Source organism: Leguminivora glycinivorella, chromosome 17 (genome assembly GCF_023078275.1).
Source record: "Leguminivora glycinivorella isolate SPB_JAAS2020 chromosome 17, LegGlyc_1.1, whole genome shotgun sequence".
Lineage (NCBI taxonomy): Eukaryota > Metazoa > Arthropoda > Insecta > Lepidoptera > Tortricidae > Leguminivora > Leguminivora glycinivorella.
Genome location: NC_062987.1, coordinates 9,636,897 through 9,657,233, shown reverse-complemented (window position 1 = coordinate 9,657,233; position 20,337 = coordinate 9,636,897). Strand labels below are relative to the sequence as shown.

General features: G+C 36.7%; 1 protein-coding gene across 1 annotated transcript in view; it reads left to right on the top strand.

Moving 5' to 3' along the window:
* Positions 1-20,337, top strand: part of LOC125235339 — a 129,419-nt gene that overhangs the window by 49,819 nt on the left and 59,263 nt on the right. Inside the window, exon 5 of the mRNA XM_048141879.1 lies at positions 7,073-7,222. Within this exon, the coding sequence (XP_047997836.1) occupies positions 7,073-7,222 (150 nt within the window). The remainder of the gene's footprint in view (positions 1-7,072; positions 7,223-20,337) is intronic.

The window sequence follows — 20,337 nt, the reverse complement described above, 5'->3', positions numbered from 1 at the left end:
ACAAGTAAACAGGAACTCTGAAGAGATCTGTAAGTCCCATCATGAACCCATAAAATAGACTCCTCCTCAAGCGATGTGAATGCACCCCCTGAACTTAGAACTTGGAAGTGCTTAAGGGGCATTAAAATTCAACGGCTAAAGACCGAGTGCCCCTGTTACGTGCATACCGTACGACTGTTTGTTCTGGAAGAATTAGGCCCACTTTAAAAATTAATACAGTCTCTCAAATCGAAAATAACTACACAATTAAGCTAGTTACGAGTACGTAGTTTCCATCGTATTTTCTCGGAAATGTTCATTACTGTTCCGGCATCTAAGATGTCCTTATTTTTAACCCCCGACACAAAAACGACGGGGTTCTATAAGTTGGACGTATCTGTCTGTCTGTCTGTCTGTTTGTCAGTCTGTGTGTCTGTCTGTGGCATCGTAGATCCCGAGCGGATGAACAGATTATAATACCTACAATCTTACACCTACAATACGGTACTATAACGAACATGGAAACATAATTTTTAAGAAATTTTGAAAGTGAGAAAGCTTAAGAACCGGGTCAGCTTTGGCGCTAGGAACTAATTGTCATGCTAGTTCAATCAACGTCAACACATCATCTACTAAGACTGGCTGATATAGCATGACGAGCGAACGAACTATGTATACCTACTCGTACACATTTTGCGTTACATCTGTAGCAGCTAGTTTTTTTATTTACCTACACATGTAATTTTTCGAGCCTTGCGGAAACATCAAAACTTTAACCAAATTATAATACAGAATCGTTCCCCAAACTTTATTTCCAACTACTACACGAATTTATCGCTTTCAGTAGCGCCGACTTGTAAATTCACCGACTTTCTATTAAGTCTCCATTCTCCGGGAACTCAACTCGAAACCTCTCGAAGCGTCCATTAAAACTATTATGGCGAGGCATTTAATACCGCTCTGAGTTGTATCGGAGAACTGTTTTTAATCCTTTTGGAGCACCGCTCGATTCTTCGCTCGTCCGTCGGCAATAAGAGGATTATAGTTACTTCTATTAATATTTGTATTGGTATTATGAAATTAACATGATTGTGACTAGTTTAAAACTTTAAATACATAAGTACGTTAGTAACGTGTGGTGACGGATACCGTGTGGTGGTGACGGGTTAAGAATTTCACCATCCCCCTTTCCCCCGTCGGTGTCTCAAAAGTCAACTGTTTTCTTTCCACCCCTTTGTTAAGTGTGGCACTGTAACTTGAGCAGTTTCATGTGCTCTGCCTACCTCGTTTGGAATACAGATGTCAGTTTATGTAAGTATAAGTAATTAAGTAGGTCAAATTTCAACAATGTTTTTTTTTCTAGAAGCAGACTATTTAAAAAATAGATTAAAGCATTGTACGTAGGACGTTGCGGCATTTCGTATCTGTGCCGCAATACCATGCTGGTTATCAATAAAATATACCATCGGTAAAGTCTAGTCTACAACAACTAGTGAAGATTTTGTTAACCATTTTGTTAACTGTGTCTCATTTTACTGTATTTTACTGTAGGCAACAGTTAATACTATGTGATGCACTCTGCTCATTGCTGCTCATTTTTGTCAGTTATAAACACAAGTACCTATAAGTAAAAAGCCGAATTTTGGATACTAACTACAAAAAATTCTTTTTTTCTGATGTACCTATGTAGCCCTGTCAACTAAGTAGTTTAAATAAGTAGTAAGATTTAAATAAATATTAAAATATGGCTACAGCAGCAGTAATCTTAATTTAGTAATTTTCACGTGCACTCTCGCACTTTGATCATGTATATTTAAACTTTACTGCGAAAATTACGTCTTAATGCCCCCAAAAATCTTTTATTACTTTTATTTGCTCGTGGTTTAAGATAAACCTTTAATTGCGACCCTTCTTAAGCCACGTAATCCTATAATCTCACTGAAATTGCCAAATAGTTTTTGTGTTTAACTGAGATTAGGGACCTACCTTTTTCGTCAACTTAATATACAAATACAATATTATTTAATTAAGGAAAAATATGTAGTATCGCTCGCAGACGTTTCTGCATGATAAAAAGACATAACAAATACAATATAGAGTAGAGTTGATCAAAGACGCCTAGTCTTATAAAGATGACATATAGAAGAGAAATTTCGATGGCTTCCGCTATGACGATGTGGCCTAGGGGTTCATGGCGTTAGCCCGGATTGCTAAAGACGCCGGTTCGAATCCAGCCTTCGCCACTGGTGGTGCTCGTCGTTTATTTTTTAATATAATATGACATCTTATTTCGATTTTTATTTTATATATAGTAGTGTGACTACTTAAAAACACAAATCAAAATATTTGTTAAAATAGAGGTAATTTGATTTGTTCCCATAGTTACGTGTAAATACAATAAAATTATTTTATATAGGAAAAAATATCGATTTTTTTCTTATTTGTGTTAGGACCCCTGGGCCGGACATCTAGCGTCTTGCGAGCGTAGCGTCGGGCCGACTGTATGGAAAAAGACCCAGTGCCGTCAGAAAGCGGGCAGGAGATTCTCGTGCACTTTGTTTTCACACTGATTATTATTTATTGTATACAATGTACATTTACATAAGTATCTAATTGTTGGCAATGTTTTTAATTATAAAGGGTGAACATACGAAGAAAGAAGAATTACAAAATTGAATCTCAAGAAATAAGACATGGCGATGTACAGTACACTCTAAGTATGAACGCCAAGCATATTAATTAGAGTTTGGTGTTCTACCTTACAGTGAACTGTGCCGCCTTATACCAACACCGAAGAAGAGAAGAAAGAAGAATACGTCCATATGCTACGATTACTGCTTCAATGTTTACTGTCCTGAGGGCTTTAGCATCTAAAGAAACTAGGTAACTTAGCTACGAAGATAATCGTTTGCAGACAACGAAACCTTTTTTCTGCCAAGCAATAAGCTAGTTTCCTATACTTAAAATAAAATATTTTATGCAGTGCACGAAATAAAACACCACACAATTAGAAGAAAAATACGGAGAGTAGTTATTTTTAACCGACTTCAAAAAAGGAGGAGGTTCTCAATTCGAATGAATGTTTTTTTTTAAGTATATATTATATTTAATAAATCAAAGAGAAAGATATAAAGTAAATGAATTGACCGTGACGTCACTCCTCAGTATTTTATAGTAAAGCCTGAGAAGATTTTATTTGACCCTGAAGAAGTGTCGCTACAAAACATTTTCATATGGCAAAGTGCGGACGTCATATATAATGGGGACAGTGTGTACTGGTCTCGCGTTAATATTTGTAGAAAACTAAAACATGGTTTTAGAGAACAAAAATGTAATAAGCAAGGTTTGAATACTCGCTACTTGTATCCGCACAGCCTAAAATACACATGAATCTTGTGCCTGCATCGAAGTCGTCAATGTTTATTTTCTTTTTGCGTGAGACCTTGTTTTGTACTGGTAGCAATGATGGAACAGCCTCCTTATTTCTATAAATATTTTTCACGGCAGAGCTACAGACACCTTAAATAAGAACAAAAAATATATTAAGCTTAATCGAGACCAACTAATCAATACAGGAGAACCGCACTATAAACCGTCAGTACCGGACATGTCAACAATCGATTTCGGAACATTATCATCCAAATGCTGTGAAATCCTTCATCCTTTTTTGTTGTAATTCATTTTTCACATTAAGTATAATTATTTTCACTTTTTCAATATTATTTTGGGCATATTTACGATGAAACCGTTAGGAAATTTAAAATCTTTTCTTCTTGTTTATATCACTGACATTCGATGGCTTTCGATGACGGGTGTCAAATAGTAATCCTTGCCAGTAAAAGAAATTAGTTCTGCTGAAAATCCGCAACGTGGCGAGGGTCAAATAAAAACTTGTCAGGCTATAATTCCATATTAGCAAATCGTTTTGACAGGTCTTAAAAAGAAGCTGATTTGACTAGTAGGAAACTAGCCTATTCTTAAATGTTGCTGATCAAATCCAGGGTACATAGCCGAATGGCACAAACGATCACGAAACGGTCAAGAAACGAAACGCTCGTAGAGCTTGTATTGGCGCGACAAAGCCAGACTACCTTTCGCGGCGTTTCGTTTTCGTTTCGCGTCGCAGACTAAATGCCATTTGGCTACGGGGCCGGATAATTTAACACAAATTCAGATCAATATTGGTTGGTGGTCCGTGACCACGGACGTAATGTCATGTCCGAAACGTCGGGTTTAAATATAAAACGTAAGTTTTACGCGATTAAGTCCCGTTTTAATTTAATAATATTGGTTACATTGACCGTTTGTGAATTATTTGCTGAACATTAGTTGTAGCTCAATTTTGTTACTGCCGGTATTTTTTTGTATACTGTCCAAATTATTAAATCGCTGTTTTTGCAGATTGCTTTTAGAATCGGCTGATCATTTAATTACTTCCCTTTTGTTAGTATTATTAATTATTATGGGTGTCGTTTCAAATGTCTACTACTAATTAAATACTTGATATGCTTATGTATTTATATATACACACCAGCATTGGCTGATCCAAACAAGCCGATTCCCACAGCCTTGCCTATAATTGATTACTAGTAAAGTACCTAATGTTTAGGTAGGTTTCTTTTTGCTCAGTGTTGCCTAGCAGAAATTTTCTCCACCCGTCACTGATATGTGTGTATAAACGCTTATGTACCCAAAAATGTTAGGTAGACAACATGAAACTACTCAATTTTATATGGAATTTGACAGATGACCGCTCGCTAACCCTCAGTTGGTGGTTGATGCAAGTGGGCCTAAGGAACTAATAGAAAACGAAATTATGATATTGCATTGACAGAGGTTGCTTCAGGTTTTTTTTTTGTTGTTATATGATTTTCCTTTTTCCACTTCAAACTGGATGTAGGTATCCAATGTTGGTACACGAAATTGACTCTCGTATCAAAATTATCATAAAGAGCCCGCCAAGAGGTTTGTTTTTAATGAAGCCTGAAAAGGCTCGAGCGGCCGGAAGTGGCCGGTAGCGCTTCTTCCGCCGGATGTACCCTCCCTTTTCATTATTCTAACAATCCGAGTACTATGGAACTTTTTGAATTATGTTCTGCCCTATATAAGTAACTTATATGCTGTACATTTTGTACATAGACCTACATAAAGTCAAATTGACGTTTTTTTTTTTCAAATATACATACATACATACATACAATCACGCCTGTATCCCATAAAGGGGTAGGCAGAACACATTAAACTACTAAAGCTTCAGTGCCACTCTTGGCAAATAAGGGGTTGAAAGAAAACGAAACTGTGACATTGCAGTGACAGGTTGCCAGCCTCTCAAATATGTATGTCTGTATCTGTCTACCGGCCAAATCTGAACTTTTAAATAGCATAGAACTAAGTTCTAGATACAATATGGATGGGATATATCAGTGTCAAGTGGCTTTTTAGGGTTCCGTAGTCAACTAGGAACCCTTATAGTTTCGCCATGTCTGTCTGTCCGTCCGTCCGTCCGTCCGTCCGTCCGTCCGTCCATCCGTCCGTCCGTCCGTCGTCCGTCCGTCCGTCCGCGGATAATCTCAGTAACCGTTAGCACTAGAAAACTGAAATTTGGTACCAATATGTATATCAATCACGCCAACAAAGTGCAAAAATAAAAAATGGAAAAAAATGTTTTATTCGGTTACCCCCCCTAAATGTAAAGTGGGGGCTGATTTTTTTTTTCATTCCAACCCCAACGTGTGACATATTGTTGGATAGGTATTTAAAAATGAATAAGGGTTTACTAAGATCGTTTTTTGATAATATTAATATTTTCGGAAATAATCGCTCCTAAAGGAAGAAAAAGTGCGCCCCCCCCCCCGTCCCCCCCGTCTAACTTTTGAATCATATATTTAAAAAATATGAAAAAAATCACAAAAGTAGAACTTTATAAAGACTTTCTAGGAAAATTGTTTTGAACTTGATAGGTTCAGTAGTTTTTGAGAAAAATACGAAAAACTACGGAACCCTACACTGAGCGTGGCCCGACACGCTCTTGGCCGGTTTTTATTATTTTTTAGGACACACTGTCAATTTATTGGAACCATATTATAAGTAGTATCTAGAGAAATAAAACTATTGAAACGGATTATATCGCGTATAATGAATTTACAATTCATCCCGACGTTTCGAACACTACAGCATTCATGGTCAACGGGTGAACGGGGGTATAATCCGTTTCCAGTTTTATTTCATGAGTAACTATCGCGGTCACCGAAGATCTATAACTTAGATTATTCAGGGCCCGATGTTGGGTTCTTTGCCGCAGCCGATTTTTGCTACTTATACATCAACTAATTACCCAATACATACCCATTTTCCCATGTTATCAGCTACGTTCATAGCGCGCAATACTCTGCACTGAATCTGTTAAAGTTTGTTTGTAGCCGTATAGTCGTATTGAATAGCCTCAACATTCTAACAGACCCCCTTCGACTACTCTATACTTCTTCAAGTGCCTCTCCAAAGTCGGCTCCGCATATTTTTCCGTATCTTTGGCGAGGTTGAAAAGCTCATCGGCATCTTCGATTCCAGTCCATTCACGGATGTTACATACACTGAGAGCAAAAACAAGCAGTTCTCGTGTTCGTTTAACAAGTTTTTTGGTTTAATGCACCTACGTTAAGTGTAACTAGTACATTCTACAAGTTACATGTCACTTTATTCAACAATTTATATTTGAATCAATAAGTCGATTTTATAAAAGCAACATGACACAAATTGTTTTAAACATATGTTCGACTGGTTCAATCAAATATCTTTTAACAAGTTGGACCTTGTTGTTCGAACAAATTCGACTTGTATCATCAATATTGTGATTTATTCCGTTTACTAAAACACTTTTGTTTCAAACGGATAAACCCGTTCTCTCAGTGTAATAGCCACGATTTCTTCCTACGCCCTGAATCCCTTTTCCAGCCACTTTGCTCGTGCTGTAGAAGTTCGTATCTGGATTGTCTAAGAATGTTTCCAAAATAGACAATCTTTCTACAAAACGATTTTTCTACAATACTTACAATCATAAACTGTACACAATTCTAATACGATTCGTTGTTTCCAGATGAATTCTGCGAAGAGTACCCACACAGCCTTATTCCGACGCCCGGGTACTGGATCGAGTGCTCCCGGCAGAAGATCACGACCGATACGATTTGGGACGAGTCCGAATCGGAACACGACAGCGGGCCGGATCGGGACAACGTAGACAATGGTAAGTCAAATAATATACTCTGTACTTTTAGGTACACTCAGCTGCAGAGAAAAGTAGACCCCTTGCATATAAATTTGTGTGCAGGGGGGTTTACTTTTCTCTGCAGCTGACTGTACAAATATTTTGTACATTTTCGAGATGTTACACCATTTGTTGGTTAGCTAACCGAATACATAACCTAATCACAAAATTTAAATTTTAAAAAACCCCCGACATAGTGAACAGATTTTCATTAAACATGGCTAAGAACACTCATGACAAATTCAGCTGTCAAACACAAAAAAACTAAATCTAAATCGGTCCATCCGTTCGGGAGCTACGATGCCACAGACAGACACACACACACATACACAGACAAACAGACTAATAGACAGACACGTCAAAATTATAACGCCCCGTAGTTTTTGTGTCGGAGGTTAAAAACCAAGGATCTGTCACTAAGGCCCACTAGCACTAACCACTTAACTCAGGGTTAGTGGGCTGTCAACTGTCAAATTCCATATAATATGGTGGGTTAACCCTCGGGTTAACCCTCCATTTTCGTTGGTGCAAGTGGCCCTAAGCGGGCTGTCTTTAACCTACTTATTTGGTCGTGTTTTCGTTAACCCTCAAGTCTTTTGAGGGTAGATTTTGATTACATTTTTTTATAAGTACACGATTGTGCTACCCTCATTTTACTTACGTACTCCGTCGGCTCAGTATCTAGTCCGATATAAGATAGTACCGATAGATAGGTTCTGCACTTAACTACTTCTTGACTCCGCCATATTGCACCATCGATATTTGGGGCGTCTGGCAGTGGGCTGTTTCACCACAGTGACATTATCACTTGACACTGTCAATTCTGTACCTATTCCTTGGTTGATAAGTATCATTGTTACTCAGCTACAATATTTCCTTGTTGAACAGGCAATGGAAGGCGAAGTGTCATTTGCTGGTGACAATTATCACTATTGTGAAATTGGCCACAGGGGGGCGATTTTTGAATCTCGCATACGGGATTTTGTCACTAAAATACGGGTTGAAAACGGTGACTTACTTATTATTTTCAGTGACAATTTTCTGAATTAGACCTAGTGAGACTCAAAAATCGGCCCCCAGGTCCCGTAGCCGAATGGCATTTCTCCGACGCCAAACGAAAGCGATACGCCGCTGGCTCTGTCGCGCCTACGCAAGCGCGATAGAGATAGATATCTACTAGCGCTTCGTTTCGTGAGCGTTTCGTGATTGTGCCATTCTTCGTGTTCCTATCGGCTCATACTTCGATCCTCATCCATCCTCTCGAGCAGGCTTAACCAACGGATTATGTGAGCTTTAGGGCCGGTTGCCTCTCTAAGGGCCAGTTGCATCAACCACATTTGACAGACACATCATCGTCACGCAGCAGACGTCTATGGAACTTCCCATACTATAAAATTTAACGAACGCTTTAACGGTGACAGACGGTTTGATGCAACCGGCCCTAAATCTCTCATCTAACCATCTGTCACCGTTAAAGCGTTCGTTAAATTATATTGTATGTGAAGTTCCATAGACGTCTGCTGTGCGACAATGATGTATCAGATCTGTCAAATATGGTTGATGCAACTGGCCATTAGTCTCCCTCATGATAGATTGAGTGAATACTACTACTTATAGGTCTTTAAGTTCTTATGGGTACAAGTTAGTTCCAGCATCTTAAACCTATCTTAGGTACTACACTTGTAAAATTGTAAATACTTCGATCAAACCTCAGTATTTAGTAATTTTCTAAATCAATGATTGACAACAATTATTACCGGTCTGTCGCTACCTGCCATTAATATGGCAGACTGCTTATAATAATATTGGGTTGGTAAGAAACTAATGAGCGAATCATAACCAATATTGTAATTTTTATTTAATTTATTATTTTAATCATTTATCAAAAATATAACGGCCTTCGTTATCTACTACTTGTCTCCATCGTTCTGGTAAAGAATGAATAGCATCGGCGAAGAAGTTCTTAGGTTTAGATTAAAAAAACTCAGCTATGTACTGTCGTAGATGGGCTTGATCATCGAACTTTTTTTCATTCAAGGCATTGCTTAGCGATCTGAACAATGCGTAATCCGTAGGTGCCAAGTCTGGAGAGTACGGTGAATGAGGTATCACTTTCCAACCTAGCTCCAATAGCTTTAGCCGAGTCACTTTTGCAATGTGTGGGCGAGCATTGTCGTGTAAGAAAAAAACTTTAGCATGCTGTGGACGATTCTGACAGATTTTTTGGTTTAAATTTTCAAGCTGATTACAGTATACTGATGCGGTAACAGTCATTCCACTTGGTAGGAGTTCCCAGTGAATAATACCATGAATATCCCACCAAACGGACAGCATAACTTTTTTCGGGTGAGGCTCTGTTTTTGGTGCCTCTATTCCTTTTTCGTTTGGAGCTAGCCACTGACGTTTGCGTGTGTGATTTATATATAAGACCCATTTTTCATCTCCAGTGATAAGATGGTCCAACCAGTTGAATGTGCGGCGAAAAGACAGAAGTTGTATGCAGATATCGGCACGGCGGTTTAGTTGATGTCTATCAAGTTCGTGCGGTATCCAAACACTGTATTTGTAGTTTTTTCCCAACTCGTGTAAAAGTGTTTCTATGGTGACATGAGAGCAGCCTAACTCGGTAGCAAGAGTACGACTCGTTAGCCTCGGATCTCCTTCAATTAAGGTTTTTAATTTGGCTACATCAATCTTCACCGGTCGACCAGACTTAGGTTGATCTGATAATGAAAAGTCGCCACTACGAAACCGCTGGAACCATCGTTTCGCCGTGGTCTCAGACACAACTTCAGGAGCAACACGCTGACATATATTACGCACTGCTTCGGCGGCTGAATGGCCAGACTGAAATTCATATAGTAAGCAATGCCTTACATGCACTTTTAATTCGTCCATTTTCTTCCTTATATTAGCTCGGCGACAGCTAGTGAATGACTGACGAGAAACTGTGCGACTCGCCCTTTATATACTTTCGACCATAGAAGATTCTAGAACTCTCTCAAAAATTTTATGTGGAATTCAATCGATAGCTCATTACTTTCTTACCAACCCAATAATTTTCGATTTGAAGTCCGACCTAGCGTGGTTTATTTTATATTTCTGTAGGTAAATAAAATATAAGCGGTTGTAGGCGGGCATGGAATACGTAGGCCGGTGATTCTTTTCCTGTCACATTACAAATGATAAATAAGGAAGAACTTCAAATAATACTTGAATTATATTTGTTATTTTGTCTATAAATAAAAAATCCTAACTTTAGATATAACTGAACCACTTTAGACAGTGTTCTGTGCGTATGAAAAATTAAAATTGTGAAAAAGCCCCCGACCGCGCGACATAGACCAATTTTCATGAAACATGGCTAAGAACACTCCCGACTAACTCAGCTTTCAGACAAAAAAAAACTCAATCTAAATCGGTTCATCCGTTCGGGAGCTACGATGCCACAAACAGACAGACAGACACGTCAAACTTATAACACCCCGTCATTTTTGCGTCGGGGATAAAAAAGAAACATAATAGAAAGATTTTATAGTATAGTATTAGTAGTTTTTGAGAAAAATACGGAAAACTACGGAACCCTACACTGAGCGTGGCCCGACACGCTCTTGGCCGGAACCCTACACTGAGCGTTTTTTTTATAAATGACAAATGCGTAGTAACTATTTAAACTAAATTTTCTTATTCAACATTAAACTTTGTTCGTGGTAATTAATGATGTACCTATTAATCTAAAATTGTTTATATAGATTAATTATACATTAGGACTAGGTACATATAGCTAATAGAACATGACCTCTATCTTTCTAAGGACATTTTTTAAATAATAAGTACAAAGGACACCTTTCGACTTTTACTGATATAAAAATTGAAATAGACTTGGCAACTGTTTTATGTTAAAGGTTCATAAAACAATTTCAATTTCTTTGTACATGTTTCTCTTGTTCTATTAACTCGGTAGTACTTAAATACTATCATACAATGGTCCATTTATAATTCAGTAAAATCTCTGCCATCAGACGACTCATGTAATGGGTAGGTAAAATAAAAACCCCGAGACTCATGTATAGACACAAAAAAATAATACTCACTGGGTTTCCGATAGTACCCTTACTGAGCCAAATAAAATTTTACGGTGGACAGGCATAGACGTAGAAAAAAAATAGACGGAAGGTTTTAAATGTGCCTTTCTACCACAGATACGCTACGTGGATGTATTTGATATCCACCAATCATGTTCATTCTACAAGGCATAGCGCTGGTGGGAACGGGTTCGACTAAGCTGATTGGTGAATATCAGACGCATCTATAGCAACGTAGCGTAGCACATCTTTGGTGGAAAAGCACCCTAAGCAGGTATAAATCTTATACTTTTAAACGAGCAATTCTTGTATATTTATTTATTTATTTATATATACCGACGATCTCGGAAACCGCTCTAACGATTTCGCTGAAATTTGTTATGTGGGGGTTTTCGGGGGTGAAAAATCGATCTAGCGTAGCCTTAGATCCCGGAAAACGCGAATTTTCGAGTTTTCATGAGTTTTCCTTTCGCGTTAGTAAACGTAAAATATGGTCGTTAATTTCGCCGCGCGCGCATCGATTCCGCTTAGCTCAGTCGTACGAGGTCGGTCTAATGTACGCAGATAGATCGTAGGTGTCAGGGTTTCGAATCCCGGCCAGAAATTAAGTTTTTGTGTTTTGTCTTTTTTTTTGTTTTTGTATTTATAAGAGTTTTTTTTATCTAAAGACGTGATATATTAAAATAGAACCGAGCGAAGCTCGGTCGCCCAGATATTAACCTTTGATCATCCTGTACACTCTCATGTGAAACATAGCTTATAGGTACTGAGACAAAAGCTACTATTACATCTTCAATCAGTACCGTGGTGCTGCTTTCTGTATCAACATTATGATACGAATTTTGGTGAGCAATGAATGTAATGGAAAAGTTGTCCTACTGTTGTAATGGAAAAGTGGTCCCATTATGACGTCACATGACGGGTATGTGGCACATCTAGGGGCTTCTCAAATCTATGTGGTAAAAATATTCCTTCCAGCACTTACAGGTGACGTGACGGGAACTTTTTCTAATTTCAACTGAACGTTATTACGTTAAGACTCCCGTTATTACTTTCGACCTCGGAAGAACTTTGTTTAATTAACTCAAAAGGAACACGCAGAATTTAATTGTTGTATTGTTCTTGTTGGTGCTGTATTTCGTTTCAATAAAATTAAACTTTATTTCAATCGAAAAGCTATAGAGAAGTTAAACAGGTTTATGTTCTTGTCATTGGCATTTTTTTGCTATAAGTATTTTGTTTTTCATTCATGTAATTACCTACGGTCTTAGGTGATATTAACAACTTTACCAAACAACCTCAAAAGTCATGTACGAGTATGATGTAGCACATTAGTTTGCTTAGACTACACACTCATAACGATAAAATAAATTTTGCTTGACTTGTTATTAATGTCATAATAAAATTAAACACGACACTTATGAAGTAACGGACCACGAAAATCTACAATTTGTATACTTATATGACAGTTAAGAGAATAAACATATTACTCGTAATGTAATATGGTGTACTATACGCACAACGCACAAGCGTGAAACTGAAAGTCCATATCAGCAGCAGGAAATTAAAATGTCTCTTACAATAGTGACACCGGTTTCAAATAAGGATGTTACCATTGTCATTTTGGGCGTTCATTTTTTAGGTTGTGCCGATAATCAGCTCTGTTCCCTAAATGTTTTGTGGTGTAAATGATAAAGTATAGTTTATTTATATTTTCTAAAGTATTTGTTACTTTAGATTGTACCTTAAACTAGCTATTTGCCGCGGCTTCGCCCGCGTACTAAAAGTAATCTTATTAAAACATTGAACTTTGGGCCCCCATTTCACCCCTTTAGGAAGTGAATTTTGAAAAATCCTTTCTTAGTGCTCCTTTACATCTTACGTGCCAAATTTGGAGTTTCTAGGATCAGCGGTTTTGGCTGTTCGTTGATATGTCAGTCAGTCAGTCAGTCAGTTTCTTCTTTTATATATTTAGATAATCACCATATAACTATATTTATTTATTGTGTGCAGTCGTTATACTTACTAAAAAACAAAACATTATATGCCTAAATATATTGAAACTTTCAAAGTGGCTTCATTAAACAATGTATTAGTAGACGGTACCGCAGACAAAGTATGAATTTTAAGATAACATTAGGATACTTACGCACTATATAAAAGTTAGACCTTCATTTGAATTTATATCAGACAGTTATTGCCTCGTAATTTTGGTGAAAACAGCGTCTACTATCTCGATGCAGATAATATCTATGTTGAAGTGAGTCGTACTTTCTTACCTAGGGTGTGAACAAGGCAAGTCTTGCCTTGAAAGCATTTAAGTTACTATTTTCAAAAAGCCAGTTACATAAATATTTAAATCAAGATGTTTCTTCAACTGTTTTTTTTTTTAAATAAGCGCGTTACAAAACACGGAGAAACTAAAAAGCAAAAAATAATAAACCTTTGAATTCAGATTTCTTATCGTATTGCAATAATCTAAACATCCAAATTATAAACAAATCAATTATTTTTGTGGTCGGTACCAGACCTGTTCGTCTTGCTATTGCCTGTTTGCCCCACCCAACCATACACAGGCTGGTACCGACTCCAAAAATAATTGATTTGTTTATAATTTGGATGTTTAGATTATTGCAATACGATAAGAAATCTGAATTCAAAGGTTTATTATTTTTTGCTTTTTAGTTTCTCCGTGTTTTGTAACGCGCTTATTTTTGAAGGCGGTTTTATTTTTTGTTAAAAAGTTAATTTATTTGTTGATTTTTAGTGGTTCCTAGTGATATTATATGTATCAGTCCGAATATATGTACAGTAGTGAAAGAATTATCCTTTAACTCCTAACCATTGAGGAGTTGACCTTCCATCATCAGCTCAGCCACATAAAATTACTACCGTCAGGCGTAAATACTGGTGTACCTTTGAAAAATACACTAAAAACATTACATGTGCCTATAACATTTGAAGAGTTCCCTCGATTTCTCCAAGATCCCATCATCAGACCCTGACTTGGTGCCAATGGGACCATCTCGGGGTTATACCCGTTCGATCAAAAAAAAATTTTTGAAAATCGGTCCACGATTCTCGGAGATATCGAGTAACATACATACAAAAAAAAAATAATAAAAAAAAAAACATTCAGTCGAATTGAGAACCTCCTCCTTTTTTGAAGTCGGTTAAAAACATTCAGTCGAATTGAGAACCTCCTCCTTTTTTGAAGTCGGTTAAAAATGAAGAACCTCCTCCTTTTTTGAAGTCGGTTAAAAATCTTATAAAAGTGTGACCTGTTTCTGTCGCATTTATTAACGATAAGTTTATTTACCCCGCCGTTTAAAGTAGGCCAACAAGGTCTGTTATAAATTAAATTGAGTTAAAACGCGCAGTGGCATACGCTGTGTCATTCCCGACACGTTTTCAATTTATTGCCACGTCGTCTGCGGATCTGTGGTGCGATTGCTATAGCTTTACGAGACCCAGTGGCTTAGATACTGAACCAAACCAGTATAAGTCAGCCTACAGATTACTTACAGTTGTAAGGGAATCTTAGATCAAGATTTGTAGGTTCTTTTAAGAACGCGTCGCGTCTGTGGTTAGACACTACGGGAACTACTCGCGTTGGCGCCCTCCCGGCGTCTTATCACCAACAACATTCTAAAGCATCGCTTACAAAACCTCGCATTGAATTATAAACTTCATCTTCAAAGCAACCTTGTTGTGCGCAACTGAGATTTTAAAATCTAGTGACTTCTTAAACGTGGTAGGAGCTTACGAGCTGAGGCGAACCATCTGGGTAAATGTACCGATTGCTGTCCAAGTCTTGATGCGGTCTTGGGTTCTTGGTGCCGCAATATCGCCAGTAATGAGTGTTGTATACGAATGAAAGCCGGTCATGAGGCGTGACGTGACTTACATTTTCGTGTACCTAATATTTATCACTTTCTTGTTATTTTTTCTCAGATTATTTTACGCATATATTTTCTATTGTTTCTCTTTCGACCCTATAAAAAGTGTCTCAGTGACATCAACAAAACCAAAATTGGTTTAGCAAATAAAAAATAAAAACGATTTTCATTTTTTTAAATATCTGAATAAGCACGAACATTTTGGTGCTAATATTTGGTGACTGTCAAGTATCCGAGCAAAAGGAAAACCATTTTCTCGTCAAAGCCAGTTTTGCCTTTTTAACACGGCTATACCCTTTCTGTATGTCGGTATTCTTAGTGTAAGTATAAAATATAAATAAAAATACATAAAATTTCAGCTTTTGCTGATCGGTGCCACAAAAGGGATGTTGACATGAATCGCGGATATACTTTTAGCATTCTGGCAGGCAAGTATGGTCGCGTGATAAATAATAAAACATTAGGCCGTCCCTATCGCCACTAATTTTGTAGGTTCGATAGGGACGGCCTGATGTGTTATCATTTATCACGTGACCATGCTTGCCTGCCTGATTAGTTTATTTACAATGCTGTGGCGTCATCTAAATCACGTGAAAGAATGGAACGTTTTGCGCGAAGATTAAAAAGTAAAATATTTAAACGAGTTATTTTAATATAAAAAATATAATTTTCTTTTAATAATTATAGATACGTAATTATTAATTATAAAATGATACAGTATAAAAAAAATTGTCAATGTCCCTCTTATAATTTCTCATTTATTCACCAAAACGAACGTTTCGTAGATTTTATCGACGTTGCTAGAATTTTACTACTTAGACCTTTCTTTTATATGTATACTTATCCTATTCCTAACATAGACTGCTACCCGTGAGACTAGCATTTTGTTGATCGACTCATTCTTTATTCATACTAATAGCACATGAATTTTTAATTCGAGTTAGTCTGCAAGAGCGTTGCGTAACAGCTATTATTTAATCGAACAATTGCCACGTCACGTCGCAAATAAGTCGACCTTTGTTTTTGGTGTTCGATTAATTATGACAGGTTTTGAAATGTGTCTATGTGACATCTATACCTCATAATCATGAAATAAATGTCATATACCTACAAAGAAAAAATGACCAAGGCCTCCAAGTGTCCCGAGCTGGAATCGAACCAGCGTCTTCCGTTTTTTTTTCTGTATATGACATTTATTTCATGTTTATGAAGTATAATAGTAGTGTGACTAGGGTTGCAAAAAAACGTTTTTTTTTCTGGCTTGAAAAAAACATGAAAAAAAAAATCGTGAAAAAAACGGTTTTTTTTCTGGAGTTTGTTTTTTTTCTAAAGTACGAAATCTCAAAATTTGCAAAACTTTTATAAGGTTTTTTTAGACTTAATATTAGTTATTAAACGAATTTAATCAAATAACTTTAATTTCTGGTCTTATAAAAATAACATTTACGAAATCTGTAGTTGGTAGTTATCACTATTTAGCGCTGGCAACACCACCGCCTCTCCACGCTGCACGCCGTATCGGGGATTTCCCAATAAACGTATCTACTGAATGTTAATCGAATTAAAATGTACGTTGTTGTTATTGAAGCATATTACAACTCACAAAAAACCGTTAATGTCGAATTATTTGTTCATCTGAAAAAAAGCCATGTTTAGAAAAAAAAACCATGGTGCTCGGTTTTTTTTTCATGTTTTTTTTCATAATTCTTAATAAAAAACATTCGGTTTTTTTTTCTATTTGCAACCCTAAGTACTACTTAAAATACAAATTCAAATATTTTCTATGAAAATAATTTAATTTGTTTTTAGAGGGACATCTATACCTATTACATTAGGGCCACGCACCATCCGCTTAACTCAAGATTAGTGCTGTCAACTGTCAAATCCCATATAAAATGGTGGGTTAACCTCGGGTCAACCCTCCATTTTCGGTGATGCAAGTGGGCCTTAGGGTCAACCACTTAACTCAGGGTTAGTGGGCTGTCAACTGTCAAATTCCATACAAAATGGTCCATTTTCGGTGGTGCAAGTGACCCTAACTAATGTGACATTAGGTAGGTACAACTAGAAATAATATGTCAATTAAATAATACACATTTGATACTATTTGAGTACCTATCTACTAACTGTCCAGGGTGCATAGCCGAATGCAAGAAACGCTTACGAAACGCTCACGAAACGAAACGCTCGAAGATATCTATCTCTATCGCTCTTGCGTATTGGCGCGACAGAGCCAGACTACTTTTCGCGGCGTTTCGTTTTCGTTTCGCGTCGCAGAAATGCCATTCGGCTACGGCACCAGGGTCCCTACTAAGAGTTATGACGTTTTATAATATGTACATTACTCGATATCGGTAACGTCACAGATAACCTAACCACAAAATTGAAATTTTGAAAAAACCCCCGACCCCGAAATAGTGGACCGATTTTCACGAAACATTGCTAAGAACACTCCCGACTAACTCAACTTTCAGACAAAAAAAAAAACTTAATCTAAATCGGTTCATCCGTTCGGGAGCTACGATGACACAGACAGACACACACACATACAGACAGACAAACAGACAGACAGACAGACTTGTAGACACGTCAAACTTATAACACCCCGTCGTTTTTGCGTCGGGGGTTAAAAATGTACGTATAATTGTTGGTTTCAGTAAGTACGTTAACCGTTTGGGGGCTTTCTCCAGATTCCATGACGTTCACTATCAAAATGCTTCAAAATACGAAAAAACTTTCTCCCTTTATCTTATAAACTAATATGTAATGCACTGGCGCCGTGTAGCTCACGGAGTTCATATAAAACACATCCTACGCTGTACTAAACAGCAATCCCGAAGCATAGAATATTCAATTTTCATCTCGACAAGGGATAATCATACTGTAAGAGACTAAGAAATGCCGTCTGCGACGCTATAGCATCACTGATGCATAAGACGAAATATTCCGTCTTTAAACTCCTTTACGTGCAAATTACCTGATTTGTAGTAAATAAACGAAATAATGTATTTGACTGTACACAAGGGTAACGAAAATTCATTTTGCTTACAAAGTTTACGAGGGCAGAGAGATTCGCTTCTCAAAAGGTAAGCACGGTTTAGTAATTCGAGGTGTTGTACCTATATTTTTGTTTATTTTGTTCGCAATTGTAACCTGTCGAAGTAAACTATTGTGTCAAAACACTAATGAAGTATTTATTTTAATTATAAAATATTACACGTCCTACACAGCTCATGTTTACATTAAAATAACTCCGAAAAGTTATAGGTAGATTTTACTGCGTCCTATGAAATATCTATGAAATCTTTTATCGTGGTAAGATTGAATAGCGCTGCAAACAAATTTTCAATAATGTTGAATATGCAGATTTGCTTCTTTTATAAACTAACTGAGGGTGATACATGCCCCTTGTGGCCCATAATTTTTTTCCACACTATATAATTGTTGCAATTAGACAATTAATTCATCAGAACAAGGAAATGCATAACTTATACAATTATCTACTTCTGTCTACCCGCCCAGCGGCTTGATTTTCAAACTGATTACGGCGAAATATCTCAATGGTCCCGGGAGATTCCTGATTCTTTTTGTATCCTTAGCTCTACTGTTCATCAATCACGCTGTCTACCTTCCTCGCCATTTCTTTGATATACAGTTAACTTACATTGATTGAAGAAATTACTCACGGGGTATATTTAACGAGAATGGTTGTTATTTGAACTTGGCCCCGCCCGAGACGTCGTACGCGTTTATTTCATTATGGGTGCAGGATAAATCATAGACATACAAAAACATATAGACGGAAGCTTTAAGCAGGATCTAAAGAACCTTATATACTGGATCTTACACTCTCTTGGCGCATATAATATATTATACACAATCCTCAATCAGTACCGTGGTTCAGCTTTCATGAACTCGGTATTTTAATGAAAATTATATGTATGTTTGGTGACCAGTCGTAATGGAGAATTGTGCCATGATTACGTCTAATACCGATCATACAGGGGTTTTTACAGTCTATAGAATAAATAATAGTACCTACCGTAGTGACTAAAAAGGATTGTCAAAAATCAAGCAATTATCTGTGATATCGCACAGAAAGTTGAGCCAAGTCAGCCGTCAGTTTGAATTTAAAAAAAAAACTTTCTAATTAATTTTACATATGTCTTTTAAAATAAACATGTTTAAAGTTTTAGATCTAATTTAAAAAAAAGTATTTTATTAGGTTGATTATCTAAACGGTATAAAATATTCAGGTAGGTATTCGATTATCCTAACCTAACATAAAAATAACCTTAGAAATCGAATGCTATTTACCTTGCTTTAGCAGCAGGAATATCTATTTTGATTGAGTCTGAAATTCTGAATTTAGCTTTAATTTAATCATATCGTTTATGAAACAGAACCTGGCTTCATTTAAAAGCCAACATTTGAGCCGTTTTCTGCAAAAGGTCGCTTAAGCATAAGAACGCTCGAACAGTTTATTCGTGAGAGTTTTGAATGATTTACGGTTATTTTCATTAGACTTATATTGACCGGAATATAGACCGTGATAACCTTTTTGATTTTTGTCGAGCTCCTGATATTTATCCCGAGTTTATTCGTATAACAGTTCGAGCTAATTTCGTCCTAATGGTGAGCGACAAGCGACAATATGACACCTTTAATTTCAAACGTTATAATTATTTATAGCTCCTGAAAATGTTCATCACTCACCCACTTATTAACTTTTAGAAACTTTTTAGAACAAAGAAAGCGACAGTGAAAATTTGTAGTGACATTTTATTAGATAACTTGGTCGGAAAGTTAGTTATAACATCATCAAACATAATTTTTGTATCCTGTATAAATATTATTTATAATTGGACGTACCTATTAGGACTAAATGGCCTTGCGTGGGCTGTAAAAATGCTCAGAGACCAAGCCTTAACCCTTAAATGCATAACTAGTGATGTATTATGCATCATATATTTGATGGCCTGTGGCTCAATATGTAGCTATCCAAAATCTCATTTGTAGCTTAATTATTATTCAGTATTGTCTAATAAAAAATTAAATAAATTAAATAATATTATGATTTACTATTTATTATTTAAGGATAAAGATGAAA